The sequence below is a fragment of the Panthera pardus genome, unplaced genomic scaffold (genome assembly GCF_024362965.1).
Source record: "Panthera pardus isolate Hobbes unplaced genomic scaffold, ASM2436296v1 HiC_scaffold_13, whole genome shotgun sequence".
NCBI classification, from domain to species: Eukaryota; Metazoa; Chordata; class Mammalia; order Carnivora; family Felidae; genus Panthera; species Panthera pardus.
In genome coordinates this window covers 152697435-152722944 of record NW_026526688.1, presented here as the reverse complement: position 1 = coordinate 152722944, position 25510 = coordinate 152697435, and the positions used below count along the sequence as shown (strand labels likewise).

General features: G+C 33.3%; 1 protein-coding gene across 2 annotated transcripts in view; it reads right to left on the bottom strand.

The window, feature by feature from the left end:
• The window catches only part of TECRL (trans-2,3-enoyl-CoA reductase like), a 123637-nt gene extending 105834 nt beyond the window's left edge, over positions 1-17803 (bottom strand). Inside the window, exon 1 of one of the 2 annotated variants that reach the window (XM_053901512.1) lies at positions 17455-17803. In XM_053901512.1, the coding sequence (XP_053757487.1) occupies positions 17455-17688 (234 nt within the window). In that variant the 5' untranslated portion in view covers positions 17689-17803. The remainder of the gene's footprint in view (positions 1-17454) is intronic. The other variant, XM_019468704.2, reaches the window with a different exon arrangement.
• Positions 17804-25510: the final 7707 nt, after the last annotated feature.

The following is a 25510-nucleotide window of genomic DNA, read 5'->3' as shown; positions in this document are numbered from 1 at the left end:
AAATTAGGAATTTTAGTGAAATTGTACCTACATAGTTAAATTATGACATACGTGGGCCATTAAGTCATAGGAATTCTATTACCAACAGAGGCCTGCAAAGACAATATGTTGGGGTAATGCCAGAAATGCTGATTGAAAGTAAAAACAAATAAGTACATTTATGGATCTATTTTTTATAGTTGTAAAAAGAAAACCCACCTGATTTGTTCTTCCCATTTTGAAATGAAGCATATTTTATTTTTTATAGTCAAGAGCTCAATGTTTGTGGCTGTTCTTGCTGTTTGTGTTCTTCTTATAATGTCTAGTTAAAAGAATTCTGCATGAAATAGATCTTAAGGCAAAATCAGTTTCTCAGGAATTTTAGAGTGAAAGCTTTTTGGAATGTTCCTATCTGTTCCAAAGAAGTAGCATTCATCTGAATGTCTCAGGATTCTATGTTAAAGTCCTTATGAAATTAAGTTCAGGGTTATAAATGGATTTTATTAAATAAAGTTAATGAGAAGCAGATAATAAAAATATTATTCAAAGGTGCACAGACCAGTATCGACAAACTCAGTTGCATAGCCAATAATCCATTATATGTTTTCCTAAAAGAAATGAATAATTACATTACATTTTTATTTTTAAGAAATCAAATAACCTGTAATTGCAAAGTCAGAACCACCCAAACATGAAGTAATATTAAATGTTTATTTTGGAAGCAGTGAAAATGTGTGATAAGAAAAGTTAAACTGCAGTAAGAAAAAAGACAGATGATAATTAATTTACACTTCACACAAAATGATGTTAAAATGATGAGTTTATAAGAAGGCAGAGGTACAACATTCTTGACTTAAGAGTAAGATCAGTTCTCAAATAAAATATTCTATATGTAGATGTAGTAGGCAGTTTACAATAAATCTTTCTAAAAGGGAACTAACTTCTTATAGGAAAATAAATGAGTGTGACATTCATAGGCTTTATGTGGTGACCGGTGGGTTCAGGTTACTTAGTTGAATCCCAGTAGATCACTGGGGATTGGAAATTATTTGATGACTGTCAATTTAAAAATCCACTAATAAAATATAACGTACTAATGTTACGAAACCCGAAAAGTTTGCACATTTGAAAACTGTTAAGTGAGTAGAGAATTCATCTTTGCCTTCCTTCTTAAATTCTCTAGAGGTGTCTTTATAGCCATATGCCTTCTGTTAAAGCCTGAAAAGCTGAGGATATAAGGCATTTAGAAGAGATAATTTCTACTTTAGGAGATTGCCCTTTACTGTTAGAGATATCCTCAGGATGATCCGTCAGTGTGCCAGGTCTGTTTATAACTGGAGGAGGTTTCTAAAGCCTCTCTCAATTTCTGCAGTAAAAAAGAACATCATCCCCTTGGACTCAGTCAGCACCTTGTTCATTCCTCTGTTTTAGCTTGTATTATATTATCTTGTGTTGGACTATTTACATGTGATTATCCATCAAATTATAGCGAATGTCTGAAGAGGAAGGAACATATTTTGTTTGGTTTGATTTGTTTTTCATGCTGGTGTTCCTAGGGTTTATTACAGTGGAAGATCGATATTCTTCAACGTATATGAAAAACAACAAAAACAGGAAGGAAGGAAAGAAAGAAGGAGGGAGGGAAGAGAAAGGCAGATGATGTTCTAGGATAATGTCCTTGCAAGATATTCTTATAGGAATGTAATGATCAATTGAACACAGTTTAAGAGTACTATCACTTTCAAACAATGGTTGCCTCTCCAAACCTTTGAGCTCTGATCATGTAGCCAAGCAAACAGCATAGTTTTCACAGCAGAAGGTAAGACACAGTATAAGCATACATAAATCTAAGATTACTGACTTTTTATAATATAATTTGGGACTGCATGGAACTTACATTCTGTCATCGCACTGATTCTAGCAAAAATATAAATTTCATCACAGCTATATTCTGGGTTGTTAAGAAGCAAAAATGTGTGCCCACAAATTTGTGTTGTGAGGATATTAAAAGGCTTTATATGATATCAGTATCAGTTTTCACTATCTGTGATATTGCACCTTCAGACTTCTTTCCCTGAAGCCTTTAGATAATTAAAAAACAAAACAAAAAGTGGAATGTTTATTTCTCAATGTTGCCTTAAATTACCGCTCATTTGTTAAATACTAATGTTATGAGTAATAGCACAAGAAAGAGGGTTGTTACTAGATAATTCTGAGCGGGAAGGCCTATAAAAGGAGCGATGAAAAATATGTTACACTTAAGTAACGTTAAGATCACAGCAACGAGATATGTGATGATTTTAATAGCTCTTTATCAGGCTACCCAAAAGTAACAGTAAAATGTTAATCTGGACAAGGTACATGCCTAAAATATAATTTCTTTAAAAAAAATCAAAGAGAAGCATACCAAATACCAAACCAAAATTATTTCCCAGGAACACATTATGTAAGCATAATCTTTATTTTTTTTGTTTGTTTGAACTGTTAGATCATGAAAAGACTAAGAATTCCTTCATCATGAACTTCATAAGAACTAATACACTATGTTCATCTGCAGGTTTTATCAAGAATTTAGCTAAGCTACTTCATGATATTGCTGTTCTGCCATCTGTTTTGTTTGACCAAGCAGCCTGCGGTGACCTTAACCTGACATTAGCCCCTCAGACAAGGACCTGCCCAGGATAGCAGCCCTCATAGTCCTAAGTAAATATGCACTCTGATATGACTTTACGGCAGCCCTTTGGACCAACGGTTTCCCCTGTTTCCCAATGGCTTCTCTTTATGTGGCCCTAAGATAAGGCTTCCTTGGGGCTTACCAAAAATCCCCCTCTTTTGGTTTGAATTGGCTAATTTGGCCTTAGTCCAGGAACCCCCTAGCACTCTACTCACAGACCCTATTAAAGGCATATGCCTTAGGTCCCGTCTTTCTCTGTACCCTGTCTTCCCTCACCTCCCCATGTGGCTCCTTGAAGCCTGTAGATACTCCAGAACCTGTGGGTGATAGACTTCTCTATTTTCATACCTCTTGTGGTCTGTTGTTGAACCTTGGCTCACCATCTGGCACCCATGGGTTGCCATGGGTTAATTTGACAAATTCATAGGATGTTTATATACAGAAAATTGCCTTGATTCATTACAAGTTCAAACAGCAAAATTCTTGTTAAACCAAACTTAACTGAAATAAAATAGTAATGGAATATCATATTCCTTTTACCTTTAATACAACATTCAATTCTAATGTACCGGATATGTACATTTTTCTAACCTACATGGACTGTAACCACATTTGATAGGAGCTACAGTATATTTATTGCATAATTATTCTGCTTTGTTACAAAAAGGTGTTGTCCAGTAAAGTTTAAATTAGAAATAAATGTGTATATATATATATATATAATATTTCTTAAAGTTTCCATGGTGTCCTAAAGATGTGTCCTTTGATTTATATTTTATTTGAATTATTTTACTTACTCTCCAAATATGAGTTATATACACATACCAAAAGAAAAAAAATAACTTCAATACTTATATTACATTTTGAAAATTTTGTTAAACCTTCCTTTATTTTGTAGTTTTTAACATACTTAAATGATGTGAAACATTTTTAGATTATTATTTAAAAAAAAAATTAAGTTTATTTATTTGAGAGAGAGACAGAGAGTGAGCAGAGGAGGGGCAGAGAGAGAGGGAGAGAATCCCAGGTAGATTCTGCGCTGTTAGCTTGAAGCCCCATGTGGGGCTCAAACTCACGAACCGTGGTCATGACCTAAGCCAAAATCAAGAGTCCAACGCTTAACCGACTGAGTCACCCAGGTTCCCCCAAATTTTATGTTATTATTACATTTGTAGATTTCAATTTGTTTAGCAATGTTCTACTTATTCAAGGCTCTGTGCCATAGATATTTCCTTATGGAAAAACCTACTAGACAATGGTATTTGTTCAGATGACCCCAGTGAGATAACTCACAATAAAATTTAAGGGAAAAGAAAATAAGGACATCGCCCAAAGTCACAAGCTGGTTAAGTGTAAGGGGTGGCTGAGTACCCTCAAAACCTAAGCAGAGCCCTTGATACTACATTGCCTCCCAAATGTGGCAGTCCTGAGTAAGTTCCCCAAAAGATTAACTTCTTGGGGCACCTGGGTGGCTCAGTCAGTTAAGTGACCAGCTCCTGATTTCGGCTCAGGTCATAATCTCATGGTTCCTGGGATCCAGCATACGTGTTGGGCTCTGGGCTGACAGCACAGGACCTGCTTGGGATTTTTTTTCTCTCCCTCTCTGACCTTCCCCTCCTCGCTTGTTCATACTTGCTCTCTCTTTCCCTCTAAATAAATAAACTTAAAAAGAGATTTGCTTCTCAGTTTTACAGAGCTCTCTGTCTTCAGACTCTCTACTGCTCATTCTATCTTCCATATTGTTACCAGATTTAATTTGCTGAATGGCAAATACTACCCCCTGATCTGAAAGAAAAGAAAAAGTCCAGATGCTAGGCAGTCATCTGGGACTCTACCATCAGTGCTAACCACACTATCTATTCTCAGTTTGTTCCATTCTGCAACATCACATCACAAACTTAATACAGTAGGCCAGAAGGCTTATTGTTACTGTTCTGCTTCTTTGCCTTTAATATGCTAATTCTTCTTCCTGGGATGCTCTTTGTACACCATTCATGCTATTGTTTTGTAATGTATATATAAGTTGAAGGATAGTTGACATACAATATATATTAGTTTCTGGTGTACAACATACTATTTGGACAATTTATATATATAGTATGAAATGATTACCATAATAAGCATCAATACTATCTGTCACCATACAAAGTTATTATAATGTTATCAACTATATTCCTATGCTGTACTTTTAATTCCTATGAGTTATTTATTTTACAACTAGACGTTTGTACATCGTAATCTGCTTCACCTGTTTTGCCCATCCCCCTACCCTGTGACAACCACATTTGTTCCTCTGAATTTATGAGTCTGTTTCTGTTTCTTTTGTTTTGTTTTTAGATTCCTCTCATAAATGAAATCACATGGCATTTATCTTTGTCTCACTTATTTCACTCAGCATAATACCCTCTAGCTTAATCCTTGTTGCAGCAAATGCCAAGATTCATTCTTTTCATGGCTGAGTACTATTACAGTGTGTGTGTGTGTGTGTGTGTGTGTGTGTGTGTGTGTGTGTGTGTCTGTACGTGTGTACACAACATCCTTATCCATTCATCTATTCATGGACACTTCCTGATCTTGGCTATTGTAAATAATGCTGCAATAAACATAGGACAGCATATGTTTTTGTGAATTAGTGTTTTGTTTTCTTTGGATAAATACCCCATAGCAGAATTACTGGATCGTATGGTATTTCTACTTTCTACAGTGGGTGCAACAACTTAAATTCCCACATATATGCATGAGGGTTTCCCGTTTTCCATATCTTCACCAACATTTCTTATTTCTTGTCCTTTTGATACTAACCATTCTGACTGGTTTGAGGTGATACCTTATTGTGATTTTGATTTTCATTTCTCTGATGATTAGTGATGTTGAACATATTTTCATGTGTTTGTTGGCTATTTGTATGGCTCCTTTGGGAGAAAAAGATCTGACCAATTTTAATCAGATTATTTGCTTTATGTTATTGAATTGTAGGAGTTCTTTATGTATTTGAATATTAACCCTTTCTTTGATATATCATTTATATATATCTTCTTTCGTTCAGCAAGTTGCCTTTTTGTTTTATTGCCTGCTGGAAGCCGAGCTATCCCAGCCTGAGTGGCAGGGCTTGGGCTGTGGACGGATTGGTGACTGCAAGGCGGCCCACCGACATGGAAGCTTCTTGCACTCCCGCTTTTAGGTAATTCGGCCTTAAAACAACCTGGGGTATTGTCTATTGGGGAATTGCCCTCCACAGGCCCTCTGGGAAAAGAACCATTAGGAAAGAAAATAAGGTTCTGCAAGAAATTGTGTAGCCTTACGTTTAGCCCTTGCCATCCCCTATGGAGACTCCTCTACTTAGAGGAAGGATAGCTCATGCATTTGCCAGCAAAGGCGGCCAACAAAAGAGAGACATACGGATCTGAAAAGCCCCACTCCAGTAACTAAGGAGTGTATCTCTGGCACAGGTGACTTCAACCCATAGCCCCACCTGGCCCCCCGGAGGCATTCCTGATGATGACTGAACCTAGTCGGTTTAAGGTACAGAATGGTTCATTGGTTCCTAGGTGCATTGTCTCTCTGAGAATGTAGGAGGCATGGGTTTCTAAGGCCTTTTCAGCCCCTTCCTGGCACCTCGGACCGAGGCAAACACATTGTTCTGGCCTCATGTGGTTGGGAGGTCATGTCTCTGTAACTGTTCCACTTGAGGTGTTGAGAAATGGAGGTCCTTTCACGAGAACAGCAAAGCAAATGCTTTGTAGATTATAAACACAGGTGCATAATAGAATAATGTAAGAAATGAATCTATAATCAAAGGGTATGCGGGAAAGTTAGGGGAAAATCGCCATGTTATTTCTTAAAGGTTGTTTACACATAGGAACATTTTCAAAATTAGGTAATGTTAGAAAAACAGATGACATAGTTACAAGGAAATCACTAGCATATATAATGTCACGTTTACTACAATAAATCGGCCAGTTCAACACGCTGCTGTTGTCTGTGTCCATTTTTATTTTAGTTTTAGTTTTTTATTTTAGTTTTTTATTTTCTAGTTTTTTATTTTAGTTTTGTTTTATTTTCACCGACGTCGTTCTTCCTTCGGGAACCCCTGGACCTGCTGGAGCTGGACTCTGGCAGTTGCCAAAGCTTTTTATTTTGGTATAGTCCTAATTGTTTCCCTTGGCTGAGCAGACAGATCCAAAAAAACATTGGTAAGGCCAGTGTCCAAGAGTTTACTGTTTATGTTTTCTTCTAAGAGTTTTATGTTTTCAGGTCTTACATTTAGGTCTTCAATCCATTTTGAGTTTGTTCTTGTGTATGGTGTGAGAAAGTGGTCCAGTTTCATTAATCTGCATGCAGCTGTTCAGTTTTCCAAAACCATTTATTGAAGAGACTGTCTTTTCCTCATTGTACATTCTTGCCTCCTTTGTCATAGGCTTATTTCTGGGATCTCTGTTCTGTTCCATTGATCTGTGTTTATGTTTGTGCCATTGCCTTACTGTTTTGACTGCTGCAGCTATGTAGTATATCTTGAAATCTGAGATTGTAATACTTTTAGTATGTTAATTCTTCCTGGGATGTTCTTTCTAGCCCACCTTTGCTAATTGATTGTTATATACATATACATATACATATACATATACATATACATATACACATATATATATATAACAATTGTTATATAAATACAATTATATATATATAATATATATTTATACAATGTATAAATATATACATTAATATATATACATATAATATATGTATAAATGTATTTATAATATATATAAATGTTGTATTTATATAACAATTGTTTTATATATATATATATATAAAATCCTTTTGGGTGCCTCTTTCCAGTCACTTTAGCTTTATTTCTCATCCTCATGCTTAAACCTCTATCAGATGGTAAAGTATCGTTTCCCTAGCCACCTTAGTATATAATTTGTGTTAAACTCCCATATGCTATTCACCATGTTGTAATTTGTTTCAAAATGCATAATCTATCTTTCCAGTTTGACTCATGTATATCAGGATAAGGAAATATGTTTAATTTTCAACCCCAAGTAATCTAAAGTATGGTAGCTACTCATAAAGTAACTATTTGTCTAATTTGAATAACATGTCTCTTGGATATACATTTGACCTTTGAATAACACGGGTTTGAACTGTGTGGGTCTACTAATTCACAGATCTTTTACAGCACAGCACTGTAAATATAGTTTCTTTCTTTGTGATTTACTTAATAATATTTTCTTTTATCTAGCTTACTTTATTGTAAAAATGCTGTGTATAACACATATAATATACAAAATGTGTGTTAATAGACTGCTTATGTTATAGTAAGGCTTCCAGTCAACAGTAGGCTATCAGTACTTAAGTTTGGGGGAAGTTAAAAGTTAAATATGGATTTTCAGCTGCGTGGGGGTTAGTGACTCTGACCCCCAAAATGTTCAGAGCTCAATTGTTATTAGTTTCTTTACATAGACTGTTATCTAAATCTTAGGTACTATTTTAAACATGTGTTTCTAAACTTAGCTTTCTTTATTCAGCTTGACTTAATGGGAAATAGGATTTCTTTTAATAGTATAATACTCCTCTCATAATTTTTTTCCCTAGTAGTTAACATTTTTTTCATCTTTTCTTTACATTTCCAAGGAAAACATGCTTTATTCACTTTCACTGATCTAAAAGCATGTCATTTCAGCTATAATTTTTGTTCTATATTTACAATGCAAATATTTGAGCATTATTATTTTATCTTACCTGTAAAGAACCTACACTTTTAGAACAAAATCCAAGAGGAGTCTTGATATGACATGTACTAATTTTGCATCCAAGGCATATTTATTGTATAATAGCATTTAGGTCATTCCCATGTCCTCTAGTTCAATGCTTCCCAACTATGTAGGATAAAACATCACTTCTTAAAAAAAATTCTATGATACATTTGTAAAATACAATGAAAATAAATTGCTAGAAAAATTAAATAATGATGAACTATTTACAATTTTCAGTTGAAAAATTATTTGTTTGAACAAACACAAAATTACTCTTTCAAGTTGTCAAGATAGCTTACGAATGCTCATTTCCAATGACTAGACTATATAACTTCTATAGTGGAAATTTCAATCAACTGTTTCTGGGACAAATAACACATCTGCTTATAGATCATAAGTGGCACTCAAAGAAGTTGTCATTTCAGTTTGATCATGAGGAATGGTTGTGAATTAGACAGAAGATTGTAACAGAACACTCTAGGCAGAGGGATCAAATTTTACCCAAACTCAAGGAATGGAAATTACAATATTATTTTGGGATTGGTGAGTAGTAGAGATTGATGAAAAATGGAGCAATAAAGAAGGGGTAAACAGTAACCCAAAGTATGTGAATTGGACTACATAGGAGTTAATATAGAGTTGAAGAATGAAGAGTTTGAAACACTTAAGTTTTTCAAGACTTTTGCTGCCTATAAAAGAACACTTTTCTAGGAAAGTCAAATTTCTTGTTACCCATTGACTGTCATCCCCCATTCTAGACTGGGTTTCCCCCCAAATCACTGTACCTAAAGCAATCTAATTAAACTAAACATGAGCATTATACCACTTAATTCAAGGGATACTTATCATATTTCTTTGTGCTTTTTAGTCACATCTACTGATCTTTCCCTTCTCACTCAAATATTCTTTCTTAGGCTTCTGTGATGAAAGAGTTACCTTTCTGCTGTCCTTCTGGAAACTTCTCTTAGTTTCCTTTTCAAACCTCCCTTTATTTAACATCTTTACATATTGGAATTCCTCAGGCCTGTATAGTTGGTTCTTTCCTTTATTCATTATATTGTTCTTTTGAAATTTTCTCTTCTATACTGTAATGGCTGCAAAGATCACCTACACATTTCTAATTCCCAAGTCAACATATTGAATCATGACCACTCTCCTGAGTCCTACATCTTCATACCCAAATGCCTACTAGTTATTTCTTCTTGGGTATTTCACGGAGATCTCTAACTCAAAATGAGCAAAACTGAGTACTTGATTCCTACCTGCCTCTGTACTTGTCTGCACCAAAAATAAGAAAGCAAACAATGCTAAACCTGAAACTAATATCAGACTGTATGTTAACTAACTAGAATTCAAGTAAAAACTTGAAAAAGAAAGAAAAGCAAGCAAAAAAATAAACAAAAACACATAAAGGACTTAATAACTTATACTGTTCTTAGGATCCCAGTAGTTTAAACAGCAATTCAACATCATACTTGCATCCTCCCTAACCTTCATTCTTCACAACCAAACAAGTCTTGTTCTTTCTACCTCCTTTATCTGTCATATCCCCCTATTTCTCTTCCATCTTATCCACTGTCTGGGCCACATATTAACATAATTTCTCCAAGGAGATTCTGCTGTTTCACAGATTATCTCCCTTTGTTTACTATCCCAAACTACCATTCCCCCCCCCCCCGCCCCCCCCCCCCCCCCCCCACTGTGTAGGTATCTTTGCACTTAAAATTACTTGTACAGTGTTTGGCTTCCACCGGAGAGTATAGAATCTATGAGAACAGGAATTGCATCTGTTTGAGTTAATCATTATCTCAAACATATAATAGAAAACTAGACAAATATCTTAGCAGATATCTATTGAGTTAATAAATGGTCACTATAAGATGGCAAAACATAGAGCTGGAGAAACGCTGAATCTGGTAAATTTCAACTCTTTTCTTTCAAGATGCATCCTCTAAAACTTATTCATCTATGTTGACCTTCTAAAGAGAGTGTCATTGTATCTCGTATTTTACAGAAGATAAAATGACATCTTCTTTATAGCTTGCCCATAAACAAAAATGGTTTTCTTACATGGTGATATATTTAGAAAATGGAAAAATGTAGACATAATTTAAAGGAATACACATAATAGTTTATATTTGTTATATATAATGACTAAATTGTCATAGTCACAGCCAAAAAGTACTAATTCAATTATTTTCCTGTGCCAATGGAATAATAATATTATTTACATACTGCCATTATCTAAAATACAGCTTTAATTTACAGAAAACCAATAATATGGTACATGGTGGTATATTTTGCACATTTCACAAATATAAAAGTCCTAGATACTCCTGGAAGATAGATATTTACTGTATTTTGATTTGATATTTACCTTACATGGAAAAGCAAGAGTCAGAGTAGTTAGGTAACATGTTAAGATGATAAAATATTAATAATTTGCAAAGCTCAGCTGCAGACACAAGTATGTCTGACTTCTGAGCATAAACCTCTACACTACATTTCTTCTCATGACAGTATGCATTTGTTCAATATGGTAGGACTACTTTTTCTGAGAGAAATCTAAGGGCAGATGATTTAAAATATATTAATATCAAATACACTGATTCTATGAAATAAGACGTGCATGTTGTATTATGGAATTCTGAAGTGTATGCAAAGAGAGGAGTAGGCATTGAGGCTCTTCAGGACTCACAGAAAATGACTACATTAATTCCCTCTTTGTGGAGGAATAATCCATTTTAATTTCTTAATTTTTAATGATATAAACACTTTGTGCATATTTGTTGCTTCATTTATTATTATAGAGACTTCAAAGGTATTTTTAATTTCTAGGTTTGAATGTTAATTAATGTTATTTTATGTCTGTATATAAAAAAACTGAAGAATACTTTGGAACTTTCTTTTGTATCAAATGGAAGGGAAGTAGACATCCTTCAAAAATAGCACCTCTAAAAAACAGATGAACATAGGGGAAAGAAAAAAATAGAGAGAGAGAGAGAGAAAAGAGAGAGGGAGAGAGTGAGAAAGGAGAGAGAGAGAGAGAAGGAGAGAGAGAGAGAGAGACAGAGAGAGAGAGAGAGAGAAACCATAAATGAAAAAAGAAAAGAAAATAGCATTTCTGTCTTGAAACATATTGTCTGTATGGGAAGTCAGATGTCCTGTCCCAGTCATGAAATGAAAACAGAACGTGAGAATTTGGGCTAATGAAAGTCATTAGTATATGTCAGGTGGTAGTGTATGGCAGTTAAGAGCAAAGCCCAGAACAAATATTGGCCAGTTCAAAGCTTGATTCTAATACACACTAAGTTCTTCATTTCGAATCTCTGTACCACCGTTCTTACTTTATAAACGGATGGATAACAATACCTAAATCCTTTTACGGAAAAGTATAATAAAGGGCAGAGATATTGGATTATGTCCAAGGAAACGTAAAATCAATCAGATTCATATTAAAATTCTATTCTATGTGAATTCAAAGCTCATACCGTTTCAATTATAACATGTTCTAAGAAGAAATGGGAGGGGAGGAAGGGGACTGAGGTGGAAGGAAAGAAAACGGGGACAAGGATGGAAGGAAGAGGGGAAGGATAGAGGAGGAAAGAGGATGAAGAAAGAGAAGGGAGAGGAAGAAGGAGAAGAGTGGAAGAAAAAGATCTTGTCATTTCTATACACATGAAATTGTGAAAGCTGCCATGACGATATTTTAAGACAGATGCCATTCTCATTTTGCAAATGAATGAATTGAGACATATATTTGCTAAGTTGCATGCCATCCAAGGTAAATTATTAAAAATGACAATATTAGAAATTAAGTATTTTCAAAATTTCTAACTAGAATATCAAAAGTGAAGTTTTTAGTTAGTCTATCTACCCTATAATTCTCTCTACTATTTTCTGGTTAAAACTGATATTTTTATCATTAGAAGGATTGGAGAATTACTGAGTGCTTTCTTTTATTTATACAGTCTTTTTTTTTTTTTTTTTTTTTTTTTTTACATACATACAGTGTTCTATTAGTTTCAGGTGCACAATATAGTGATTCAACAATCCATACATCACCCAGTGCTCATCACAACAAGTGCACTCCTATAAGTAGGTTTTAAAATGCTTTTTAGAGTTTTGACATAAAGCAAATAAAATAATAGGAGAAAGAGGGCTCTTGAGGTCAAGTTCCTTGGAGAAAAGATTAAAGAGAAAAGTATGGGATGATATTGGGAACATTTATCAATCCTAGCTTTTAAAGTTCTTGCTGTGCTCTTGAACCATCAATATATCACTAGATAAGCTTTTGACATTTTACAAAATAGAAGTGAGACAGGGATAGTGAGCAACTGAAAATAACTCATTGTTAAAGTTTTAAAAATTATTTTTTATATATTTTTTATGTTCCAATAAAAACAAGCATGATATTTACATTTTAATTCAGCTACTAGCTCTCCATCTTTTCATCCTACATTAGTCATATTATTTTACTTACATATGGTATATAAATAAGTTAGTTAAATAAATAGCCCCATCTGTATTGTCTGCCTTATAAAAACCTTATTAGCTTTTTATAATCAGAATATGATGGTCAGTAAATTATACACTAATACAAAGTTAAATTCTATACATCTTTCTCGGGAGAAAACCCAGAAGAATTTGGGCATTTAGTGAAATGGTTTAATCAAATGTCTTTCTCTGTGAATATATTTATATTTATTTTAATGATATTTTGATTTAGAGAATAGTAAAAAGTATTTTCAAATATCCTACTCTTTCACCCCAAAACTATCACTGCTAAATATGAGTGCATTGTGAAATCCACAAAACTTTTGAACAGGTATAATTTATTCAATACATTTTGGTTAAACACTTATCTTTGTTCTAAATGTTGCAGACACAGGAATGATAACAAAACAAAACCAGATCCCTGATTTTGCAAAGGTGGAATAACAGGGTAGGCCAAATAATAAACAAAATGAAAAAAAGGGAAAATAAACAGTATATTAAATAGTAATAACTTGTAGTAAAGAAATAGAACAGGATAGGGTAATAGAGAATATTGGCAGATTTTACCACTTTAAATAAGTAGTCAGCAAATTCTCCCAAAGAAAAAGTGACAATTAAGTGGACCCAAATAAGACACTGACTAGTTTTATGAAGCAAATGTTATGATCTAACCTGATAGCTCTAGTTACTATGGAAGGAATATACTGAAAGTGCTAAGAACAGAAACAGAGGAAAGATTTAGGAGCGCTAGCAGTAGAGGTGGTGAAAATTTGTCAGTTTGGATATATTTGAAAATATCACTGAGACGATGGATTATATGTGGGGTATGAGATTAAGATATGAGTTATGATGCCTCTAAGTGTTTGACTTGAGGTATTCGAAGGATGCAGTTGCCACTTATTGACTTCGGAAACTCTGTGATAAAATTTTGAGGTAAGACCAAGTGTTCAATTTTAGATATACTAAGTTTGAGATTCCTAGTAAACATCCAGATAGATGGGTGGGTAGATACATAACTAGATACATAGATAGATGCATAGGTAAATATAGATAGATAGATAGATAGATAGATAGATAGATGATAGAGATACATACAGAGATGTATACATACATAGATAAATGGATTGACAGTTGAGGAGAAAAAGATAAGCTACAGTTACATATAATATATAAGTCATCAATAGATAATATTTGAAGCTATGGGATTCAAAAAGGTAAATGAGTAAATATTGGGAGAAGTTTCAATGACTGAGTTGGTGACAGTCCACACCTAGTAAGTCAGATGATGAAGAAGCAGCAAGAGAAAATGGAGAAGCAATGAAATAAGTTTTTTTTTTTTTAAATATGTCTATTATCCTGAACTCATAGAGCAAAAGAGGAAGAAGTGCCTATCAGTGGCAAATGTTGCTGATACGCTAAGATAAAGCATTAGAATTGACCTTTGGATTTTAGCAAGGAGTTTTTGCTGCGGCAAAATCAAACTGAAAAGGTATGGAGGCAAATGCCTAAATGGAGTAGTTTTAGGATCGAATGAAAAGAGAAATGTGGATAGACAATATGAAGAGGATGAAAGTAATCATAGAAATAAAGCAGAAGCTGGAGAAGATAGTGAAGGCAAGAGGTTTTTGCTTGTTTGGGGGTGTGTGTGTGCATGCAGGCATGTGTCTATGCATGCATGTGTGTGTGTGTATGTGTGTGTGCATGTACATGTGTATGTGATATTAAGTAAAAGAACATGACTCAGTATATTTTCTTTAATCCCAGGAATTATTTTGATGTTTTTGTTTCATGAATATCTTTAGTAGATACATTGTCTATATTGAAGTTTAAATTATAGTATCTAGATGAAAACTAACTTTCTACTAGAGGTCAGCATATATTACTAAAATACATATATTCTGCTCAAACTATTTGAATATTTATATCTAATCTATGCATTATAAGAAATCATGTCAATGGGCAATTATCAAGGAGTCAAATTTAAACTCTGCCAGTATCACAAGGTTCATCACTTATTTTTTCTTTTACATTTATACACATTAAATTTATCTCTCCAAATTATTATTAAAACTAATATATATATATATATATATATATTAGTTTATATATTGTGTTCAAGGCATCATGACAAATATGTTACATATATTATTTTTAGTTTTCATTCCAAGCTTACATACAGATTTTATTAACCTATTTTCTAAATAAGGGTCCTGGTGATCAGCATGTCAGCGAGTTTTCTGCACCTTGATAAATATGATTGATGCAGCAGGGATTTGGTCCAGATATATTTAATTCCAACGTCCATGACTTTCAACTTTTACTGCTTTGTAACACAGTGCTTACTGAAAGATAGGGACTGTCATAAGCAATACTTACTTAGTATGTTGAGTAGAGCCAAGTACAATGAAAGGCACTTAACATGACCTTACTGCTAAGATAGCTGTTACTTTGTCTAGGCAAAACAGTATCCTGAACAATAAACAAAATCAATCTTTCTCATATTTACAAATTTGAACTTTTAGGAATCATGAAGCAAAAAAATGTGAATTAATCCAGATTTTTTTCTTTTAAATGTCTTGCATTGTTGGGACAATTTATCAAGCTACCAAACTAAAACAAGACAAAACAAAATCCAGTTTTACTGACAAGTCAAAGACTTGGATGTTTTAACTTCCACATCATCTGGTGTTAATTGTGCAATAAAGGCTGGTGAGGAATCCAGAAATAATCCCCTATGTGGCCTACTGAGTTTCCCTAAAGGTTTGCTACTGGTAGTGCAATTACAAGAATTACTGAAATGTAAGCAAAACTTCTATATCAAAATTCCTTTTCTTTTTAAAGGAGATAGAAGTTTATTGAATATACCACAAAGGAGGGGTAACAAGACAGCAGAGAGACTGTCTGCCTTTAAACCAAAATTCCTAAACCAAATCTTTGTCTCTAAAGAATAGTGGCTTTCTGCATGCTTAATTTTTTTCACAATTTAATTAATAATTGAAAATGTAAACCCCCATGTCTAACCTTCAAATACAATCTCAATATCAAAATTTAAATATATGGGAAAAAATAATTAGCAGCCCATTAGCGGTTTCTCATTACTCTGAGATGGATTTTGCATCAAGGTTTAGACACAAGTCAGAAAGGACATAAAAGCCAGTCTCATTTTAGAATCTTGATCTTTGGAAATCCTTGACCAATTCAGTATCCATTCACTACCTTCTTTCCTTTAATTTAATTGTATTTTTCTGATGAGTTTTAAATTTTTAAGAGTGAAATAATACAAACATCAGTAACCTCTGGGTGATTTTTTTGTTTTGTTTTGTCTTAGTCTTGTATGATATAAAAAAACCCAAAAGCCTTATTGAGGTATTAAAATAGAAGTAAATTACAACATGCATGAAATTTATGTTAAAATTCTATTACCACAATATATATTCATTTATATATGACTCTAGTGGTAGTATTGAAAAATAATGTGATTTGGAATTCCTTACAAATAGTTTTGAATCTCTTGCATTCCACTTATGAACTTTATGAACTTGTAAAGTTCTTTACCTTTTATTTCCATATGTAAATAAAAGTTACTGTTACTAGCTAATAGGTTGGTCATAGATTTACAATTACTAAGTGAGAAAGTACGTATGATCTTCTGCAATTAAAAGCAGGAACAGTTTTGTCTCTCCCTCTTATCCAGAAACATAGCTAGAGTATAGTTAAATGAAATCAGTGACTGAATTTTATTTTCAGAACAATAGAAAAAAGCTTATTTGACATGTCTGTATAGCAAAATAAATGAAAATATATTGTTGTAAAAAATGTCAATCTTTCTCAATAAATTAAACTGCTAGTGACCTTTCAAGCCAATGAAAAACAGACAATGGATGAAATATTGTATACACATACGTATATCCATGATGTACACGTATATTTATGTGTTAATTTTCTAACCCAGGAAGTATGTATTTTATCTTTTCTGAATGAAACATCTTTGACGTGAATATAAAAATGTTTAACATATTAAGCGAGACTTTTTTAAGGAATTTAAACACTGTAACTTTGAAATAAGTAAACTTTCCATAAAAAGCGAGATGTTCATTTTTCAAGACAATGAATTCTAAATAATTTTTAAATGACTAGACTGTATCATATATGCTAAATATCATTTTTAGTAAGTTTGTCGCCTTTTGCTTGCTATTTTCTGTGAACACTGATAAACTCTATGATAATTTGAATACGTAATGAAGTATACAGAGAGAAAAACCTAGGGAAATTTTGTTGTGAAGGCTGAGAAGCTGAGCACTGGAAATTTTACCTCTTGACAATGGTCCACCTTAACAGAAAAAACAGACATAATAATTAGCTACTATTTAAACTGACTATGAATATCTTCCACTGAAATAGTATATGAAGTATCTATCCTACTCATCATAAAACTAACGTTAAAAGTCAGGACTATGTTTTGATACAACTTCGTCAGCATTTAATCAAGTGACCAATAATCTTTGGTGCAGATAAGAGAATTTTAAGTGAACAAATATAACTTACCTTATCCACAATACATATCTGCTTTCTTGTTTGAGCATCAAGTACTTCAATCTCAAAGTGCGTAGTTTTTGAATGTTTAACTACTGGAATTGATTTTAGAGGGCCCGCTGAGAGCACAAAATGTGACAAACAGTGGAAGTTTCTCAAGTCATTCTTCAGGATGGACCGTGTAGCTCCTCGGGAAAATATTTCTCTCTTGCGTTCTGAAGCAAGGGACTTGTGCCTTTTGAACATTGTGTGAACCAGGAGAATCTGTCATGTCAACAGAAGACACTTGCCAGTGTGTTCCCTTTGCACCAGTTTAAATACTGCGGGTGAAACCAGGAAAGGTCAAGTGCCATGCCATTCCAAGAGTTCAGTTTTATTTAGCAGGCTTGAAAACAATGACTGATCTATTTCTATATATAACACACTATTGTAAATTGCTGCAGTGTAGAGGATTACTTTACCAGCATTCCAATTATTTCTTGCTTTCTCCTTTTATCTCTGCTTCTTAATATGGCCACTAGTATCTGAAATTCCAGAGCAAGAAAAGAATAGACAGAGTTTTTATCTCTGAATTCTGCATGCACCTCAAACAAATATATTATTATTGACACATTCACATTTAGATGTATTTAAAATTAGCATAGGGATATCTTATAGATAAATTAAAAAACACCTAGTACATAATTACATAACAAAATTTTTTATAAGTGTTGCTTAAGAGAAAGATTTGTGGCATGTTTTAAATAGATATAAATAAATATAAATATATAAATATATATTTAATATATAAATATTAAATGTTATATAGCACAATATAATATAATATAAATTGTATATACAAATAAACATATATATGTTACAAAAAGGATGAATTCTTCACTGTACAGGGAATAGAAAGATGGAACATCATCCATGAGATTGGAATATGTAGAAAGCAATTTTATAACTTAAGGAAAAATAAGTAAATCTCATTTTAACATTTCGAAACATTATATGTTATTGGCAAATCTTTGAATTTATATAAAAAATTAATACTAAACATTACATTTACCACAGCACTAAGTTATGACAAATTCAAATACTATCATTATAAACAATGAAGAATGTTAAACAACCTGGAAAGAGGGGTTTGTTGGAAAGACTCAAAGCACTTGGATACCTATATATCTGGTGAAGAAACAACTGAAAAATATCCAAAATATATTGTCACTGATTCAAAGGGATATTACAGGAAAATATTCTGAGATGTTATCTGCAATGAAGACATGAAGAGTCAAGTGGCTAAAATTATAGAGAAGTGAATATATATATATATATATATATATATATATATATATGGCTAATATTTACTGTTATAATTAAACAAAATAACATAATGATTTTTAATTGTGACCAAACATTATGCAATGAATATCTACTTATACATTGTGCAGTTATCATTTTCATATTCTAGACAACCATTACACTCAATATGTAATCTTTTAAAAACAGAGAAGACAAAAATATACATATGTTTGTGTGCCTGTTACACATACACACGTGTTGTGCAATTTCACCACTCAAATTGCACAACACTCCATCCCTTTTCTCCCACAGCTCAGATCTAATCCATTAGAAACCCAGAACACAGTCTTCTCACCATCCCACAGCGACCTTCAAAACATCAACCTCACCTGTGTTCCTTTTCCAAACTAGTCTTTCTGTGTCAATACTGGCCGATCTATTATCATTTTAATATAGCAGCTAGATTGATCAGGCTCTACGCAAAAGCAGACCTTGCAATAATCTGCTCAACACACTGCAGAGTCTTTCTATTTTATGTAGCAAAAACTCCAAAGTTCTCCGTGAAGGTCTGTAGGATCTGCATCATCAGCACCTTGTTATATTTCTATCTCATCCCTTAATCTATCTATCTACAGTGCCTAACACAGTGTCTGGTACACATTAGGTGCCCAATAAATATATATTAAACAAACAATCAGTAAATGTATCTTAAAGGTGTAGCAGAATGGGGTGATGCTAATAGCATGCTCAGGTAAACTACTGTCTTATACTAAAATGACATAAACATATCCTGTAGGTCTCTCCAGATATAGTTTCTATTTAAAAAAAGGAGTAGTCTAAAGGACACGGGAGTTGAACTGAAAGAGCTCCTATTGCCAAAGTTGGAAAAATACAAGCAAGAAAATAAATGCTGATGATAATGGATTCTAACGCAAAGAGCAATATAAATATCCATTAGTCCATACTGTTATGAATAAATGATAAATAAATAAATAAATAAATAAATAAAGATAAAAGATGGGTTTTCCTTACACAAGAATTCCAGATAGTATATATAGATACTTTCTTGCTGCATGTGGATTTCACTTAGTGACACACTTACAAAAATAATGAATGGAAGGGAAAATAGAAATGTTATGGAGGAGAAAACTGGAAGGTAGCATTTTAACCAAGAGGCCAAGTTTAAGATCACCATGAAAAGTCATGGTGATATCATGTACCCAATGATATCATGAGGTGAAGACATTTCACCTCTGTGGTACTCTTCCAAAAGTTCACTTCCTCCGTCTAACCTTGGGAAAAATCAAGACAAACACAAATTGAGAGACAGTCTACAAAATACTTACTATTCTGAAAAACTCTCAAGAATTTGAAAAAGAAGGAAAAACTGAGAGACTGTAACGGATCAAAAGAGAATCTGTGGTAACATGACTAAAAAATTCAATGATGTCCTGTTTCCTGGAACAGAAAAAGAAATCAGTGGAAAAACCTGTGAAGTAAGAATAACATTTGTACTTTAATTAATAGTGTTGTGTCAATGCTAATTTCTGAATTTTGATGAATATACCATTGCTATCTAAGATGTTAAAATTAGGGGAAGCTGGGTAAAAGTACACACACAGAAAAACCTCTCTGTACCTCCTTTTCAATGTTTTTGTAAAATTACTCCAAAATGAAAAGTATAAAATAAATACACACCCATCCCAACACATAAAATAAGGAATAGATAAAGAGAAAAATGGAAGTGAAAGACATTTAAAATAAGAAACTTTCAGATTTTCATCTGTGTCAATCACTCAAGTTAAACATTTTGGAAGAGAATAAAAATCACTTTAGATATTATGCTACTTATTATTTCATTATGTATTTTGGAAGTAGTTTTAAAAATAAAATGATTTATATTTGCTATGGTGTTCTCACAAGATTATTGCTAAATAGATCATAATAAAAATAACACCCTTAATTAATATTTGTTTAATACTAGACCTAGAATATCACTTTGTAAACTAGATTTCAATTTAAAATATATTTAAAATAGAAAAAAAGGATTACAAAAAGATACAATCTCAAATCAGAACCTTTATTCTAATTGCATTTATTTATAATAAAGTGTGAAGGAGAAGAGTTAAGATACTATTGTTCTTTACCTCCATATTTTTCATTCATTTTTGACAGAAAGTTACCCATTTCAGTATATTTTCCATTTGAAGTACCATTTTAAAATATTAGATTATTTTAAGTAATTAACAGGCTAATTTTTTGGAGCAGTTCTAGTTTGCAGAAAAAAAATACATAATTGAATGTGCAGAATTCCTATATACTCTTCCTCTTCTGCAACACAATTTCTTCATTAGTGTGGAATTTTGCTACAACTGAACCAATATTGACAGATATTTATTAATTAAAGTGCATACTTAGCCTTTGTGCTTTACAGTTCTTTGAGTTTTGACAAATGTATAAAGTCATGTCTCCACCTTGATAAGATCATACAGAATAGCTTCACTGACTTGAACATGTCCTGAGCTCCAACCTCCACTGTTCCCCTGTTCCAAACCCGTTGGTCACAACTGATCTTGGTGCTATCTTCAAAGTTTCACTTTTTCCAGAATATCATTAATTAAAATTATATAATATGTAGTATTTTGAGAGTGGCTTTTTTTCATTTCGCAGTAGGCTTTTATGTTTCCTCCACACTTTTCCATAGTTTGATTTCTCTCTCTGTCTCTCTCTGTCTCGTGTGTGTGTGTGTGTGTGTGTGTGTGTGAATAATCCCTTCGTGTATGGGTATAAGACAGTTTATTTATTCATGCATTTATTGAAGGACATCTTGGCTACAGGTATAAACATGCATGTTCAGGTTTTTGTGTGAATATAATTTTTAATTTATTGAGGCAAGTAACTAGGCGTATTAATCCTGGATGGAATGATAGGCCTATGTTCAGCTTTATATGACCCTATCAGACTGCCTTCCAAAGTGGTTGTACCATTTTGCATTCCCACCAGCAATAAATGAGAGTTACTCTTGCTCCATCTCTTTATCAGAATTTGATAAAGATGTTGTCAGTGTTTTTGATTTTGGCCATTTTAATAGGTGTGACATAGTATGTCATTGTTTTAATATGCAATTTTCTAATGGCAAATGTGAAACATTTTTGGGGAGCACCTTTTTTTATGTTTATTTGCCATCTATATATCTTCTATGGTGAAATGTCTGTTCAGATTTTTTGTCCAATTTGTAATTTTTCTTCTTACTGTTGAGTTTTAAGAGCTCTTTGTGTATTTTAGATATAAGTCCCTTATCAGATACGTGTTTTCTTCCAGTCTGTGGCTCATATTCTCACTCTCTTAACATTATCTTTTGCAGGGTAAAAGCTTTCAATTTCAGTGAGGCCCAACTTATCTTTTTTTTTTTTTTTTTTTTTTTATTCATGGATCATGCTTTTGGTGTTGTATCTAAAAAGTTATCACTAAGCTACATATTACCTGGATTTTCCCTATGTAATCTTCTACCTTTCTAAACCTGAGTAGTTATAATACTAGTTCACAGGAAAATGAAATTTATTCATAATAACCACAGTAACAGGCAGTGTTCTAACCTAGTTCCATTAACACCAACAACTGTCTGCAAACACATTATACTCTTCCCCTGTGAAGTTTATATGGTCTTATTTTTTCTCCAACTTTCCCAATTTTAGTGATACCAATGAACTATGAAATGGGCTCTGAATCAGCAAGCCAAAAGCAGATAGGAAGAACCTTAGTAATACAAAAATAAATTATTTTCTGACTCCCCAGAGGATATGAACTTTCCCAAAATAATATTTTATATCCTGATCTATTATACAAGTTTTCTGAAAGTCCTGAAACTACTAAGTGGCTGAAACCACTGATATTAACATTTCAACTAATACATAATAAATGAAAAAATATACATAGTAACTGAAAAACTATTTTGGCCACATGAAATAAATCACTTGTAATAGAAGTAAAGGGACAGAAGAGCAAAGCAGGTGTTATTATAAAGTTTCCATTTTACATTTTTGGCCAACAGATTAGGATAGCTGATCTAAACCAATTATCATTAAAAAAATAATGATAAATGAATCAGTTCAAATTACAGATAAATCCTGGTTGCTGTATTCAAAAAGGCAGTGTGGGTGAAATGTAGGGGGAAGAGGTCTGGTATTAAAGAAAGAGATGTGGATTCTTATTCTAACTCTGCCAGAGTGAGCTGTGTGATATTGGATACACTAGGTAACCTCCCTCAAAAGTAGTTATAATGAACGTTCATGAAATGAGTACATTCTCATTATGATATCTAATGACCTTTATAACTATGATTTCTAAGTCATATTTATTTATTGATTGATTTTTCTTTTTTCAAGTTTTGTAATTGAAATTCCAGTATGTGAGTGATGAATCATTCAATTCCACACCTGAAAGTAACAGTACACTGTATCCAAGTAATAGTTAAAAGACTGTTTCCTGTTTAAAATCAGCCATAAGAAAAAAGAAGAAATAGAATCTGCATAATAGTTTTCCCTCACAGTACTACTGGACAGTGAAGTAATGCTTGTAAATCTGTGATGTTACACTTAAATCAGACTGGAGTGCAAATATCTCTACTTCACCAAGTGCTATGGTGAAGTTAATGGTTTTCTGAAAGGCACATCCGTTGGTCTGAGATTTAATTTTTTTAAAGAAATTTGAGTAAAACAAAGTCTCATCTTTTGAGTACAAGGTTCAAATTTTTTGTAAAATCAAAATATCCATCCATGGAAGAGGAAAAATGAAAAGGAGGGGATACAACTTAATTTCATGGTTTCAAGCAAACCATGCATTTCTGTTTACCTTGATTTTATTTATTTATTTATTTATTTATTTATTTATTTATTTATATTTTTAAAAAATTTATTTTAGTGAAAGAGAAAGAGTACACATGAGCAGGAAAGGGCAGAGGGGAGAGAGAGAGAGAGAGAAAAGCCCAAGCAGGTCCCACCCTCAGTGCAGAGCCCTATGTGGGGCTCTGAGCAGAAATCAAGGGTCAGTGGCTCAACTGACTGAGCCACCCAGGCACCCCGTGTTTATTTATTTATTTTTCTTAAATTTAGATATGACTATTTACTAAAATGTTTCCTTTGGATTATTAATACAAATTACAAACTTATCACAAACCATTCAATTTCAGTCATTACTTAGCTCTGCTTCACTCCCCTTCATTGCAGACTGTGCTTTTATTAGGGCAGTTGGCTAGGCCCTCTCTTGTGTTCTTTGAATCATTCCTGGAGAGTTTCCAGATCATTCAGGCCTGTCCTTCCCCAGAGCCTGTCTTAAGATTGCAGTTGTTCTGTGATGTGTGGTGACACAGGCCACCCTTTATTTTGGGAGCCAAGCTCATAAGTATGCCTCTTTCTTTCAGGAATTCTCTGTCAGGAATGGTGTGGACCATAGACCTTTTTTCCTCAAAGTTCAAAGAAGGACTGAATAATTCCCATACAATTATTGTTTCCTCTACTTTGGTAGGTTGTGGGGAAATCATGGTCACACAAAAATTTAAGATTCAGTGTGAGAATTGAGAACTCAGTTTGTTTATTTTTTATTACATGAAGCTGCTTTTTTCATTCTGGTGGGAGATTGAGGCAGGTGCCCTTCTTTGGTTTCATAGATCTTCACGAAAACCTAAAGTACATCACAGAGATGAGGCAGTACAGAGTGAGGGTATTAACTATCCTCATCATTTAAATGCACATGTAAAACAAATCCTTAAAAATGAGATGTTTGAAGTGCATTTTCAACTGGAAGCAGAATGATTGACTATCAATATTTGAAACACCATCTTATTTTATGATTCTGTGGGATTGTCATATTGTTTTCATTTTGATGCATTTTACACCACAATATTTACACAATTTAATCTACTTAGAAAAGGTTACATCAATGCTGAAGTAGGTGGTATTCACAGAATAAAAGCCAATGCCCATTCATGCCAGGCTTATTATGGTCCAGGCAGTGTACTCCATGCTTATCCACATAGCAACTGGATAGGGTGGTTTTTATCCTAATTGCAGAAACTGAGAGAGAGAGAGAGAGAGAGAGAGAGTTTAAGTAAATTGACCAAAGTGATAGTCAAAAAGTGGTCACTAACCAGTCTAAGTTCCTGATCGCTTCCCAGTATCACTTTTCATGACTACATACATACAGGTACGTAGCCAAGTATATATAGCTAGGGGACTCTTATTTACTTTTACATTCAATGCTTGTGACTGAAAAATGGTAGACACATACACATTTTTCAAAAGCACACTTTCAAACCTTAGGGATTCTTCACTCACAGTATCATCTGTGTGAATATGTTTTTGTGTACAAATGTGTGTGTGTGTGTGTGTGTGTGTGTGTGTCTGATGACAGGGCAATCAGTACTGTTCTTTGGAGGGTTTACTATTAATGAAACAGCAGATACAATGTCCCTTGGAAAACACATAGGCTCACACTTCCCTGGCTTTTATTCACTCTAAATTTGCCCGATGAGTCACTTTTCTGCCATTCTTAGATCACAACTATTCTGGGATTTATTTTGGGCCATAGTGATACCTGGAGTTACGCAATTTTCTTAAGGACTGAAGTAGCCACTGAAGGGTCATTATATTTGCTATATGAGAACATTAAACTTCACTGTGTTGAATAGTCATTTTATTCTGTCTTCTGACTTGATATACAATGCAGTTTTTATAAAAGAATTACATTTCCTTCACATTTCAGGATTGATCTCAGTTAATGTATTTGT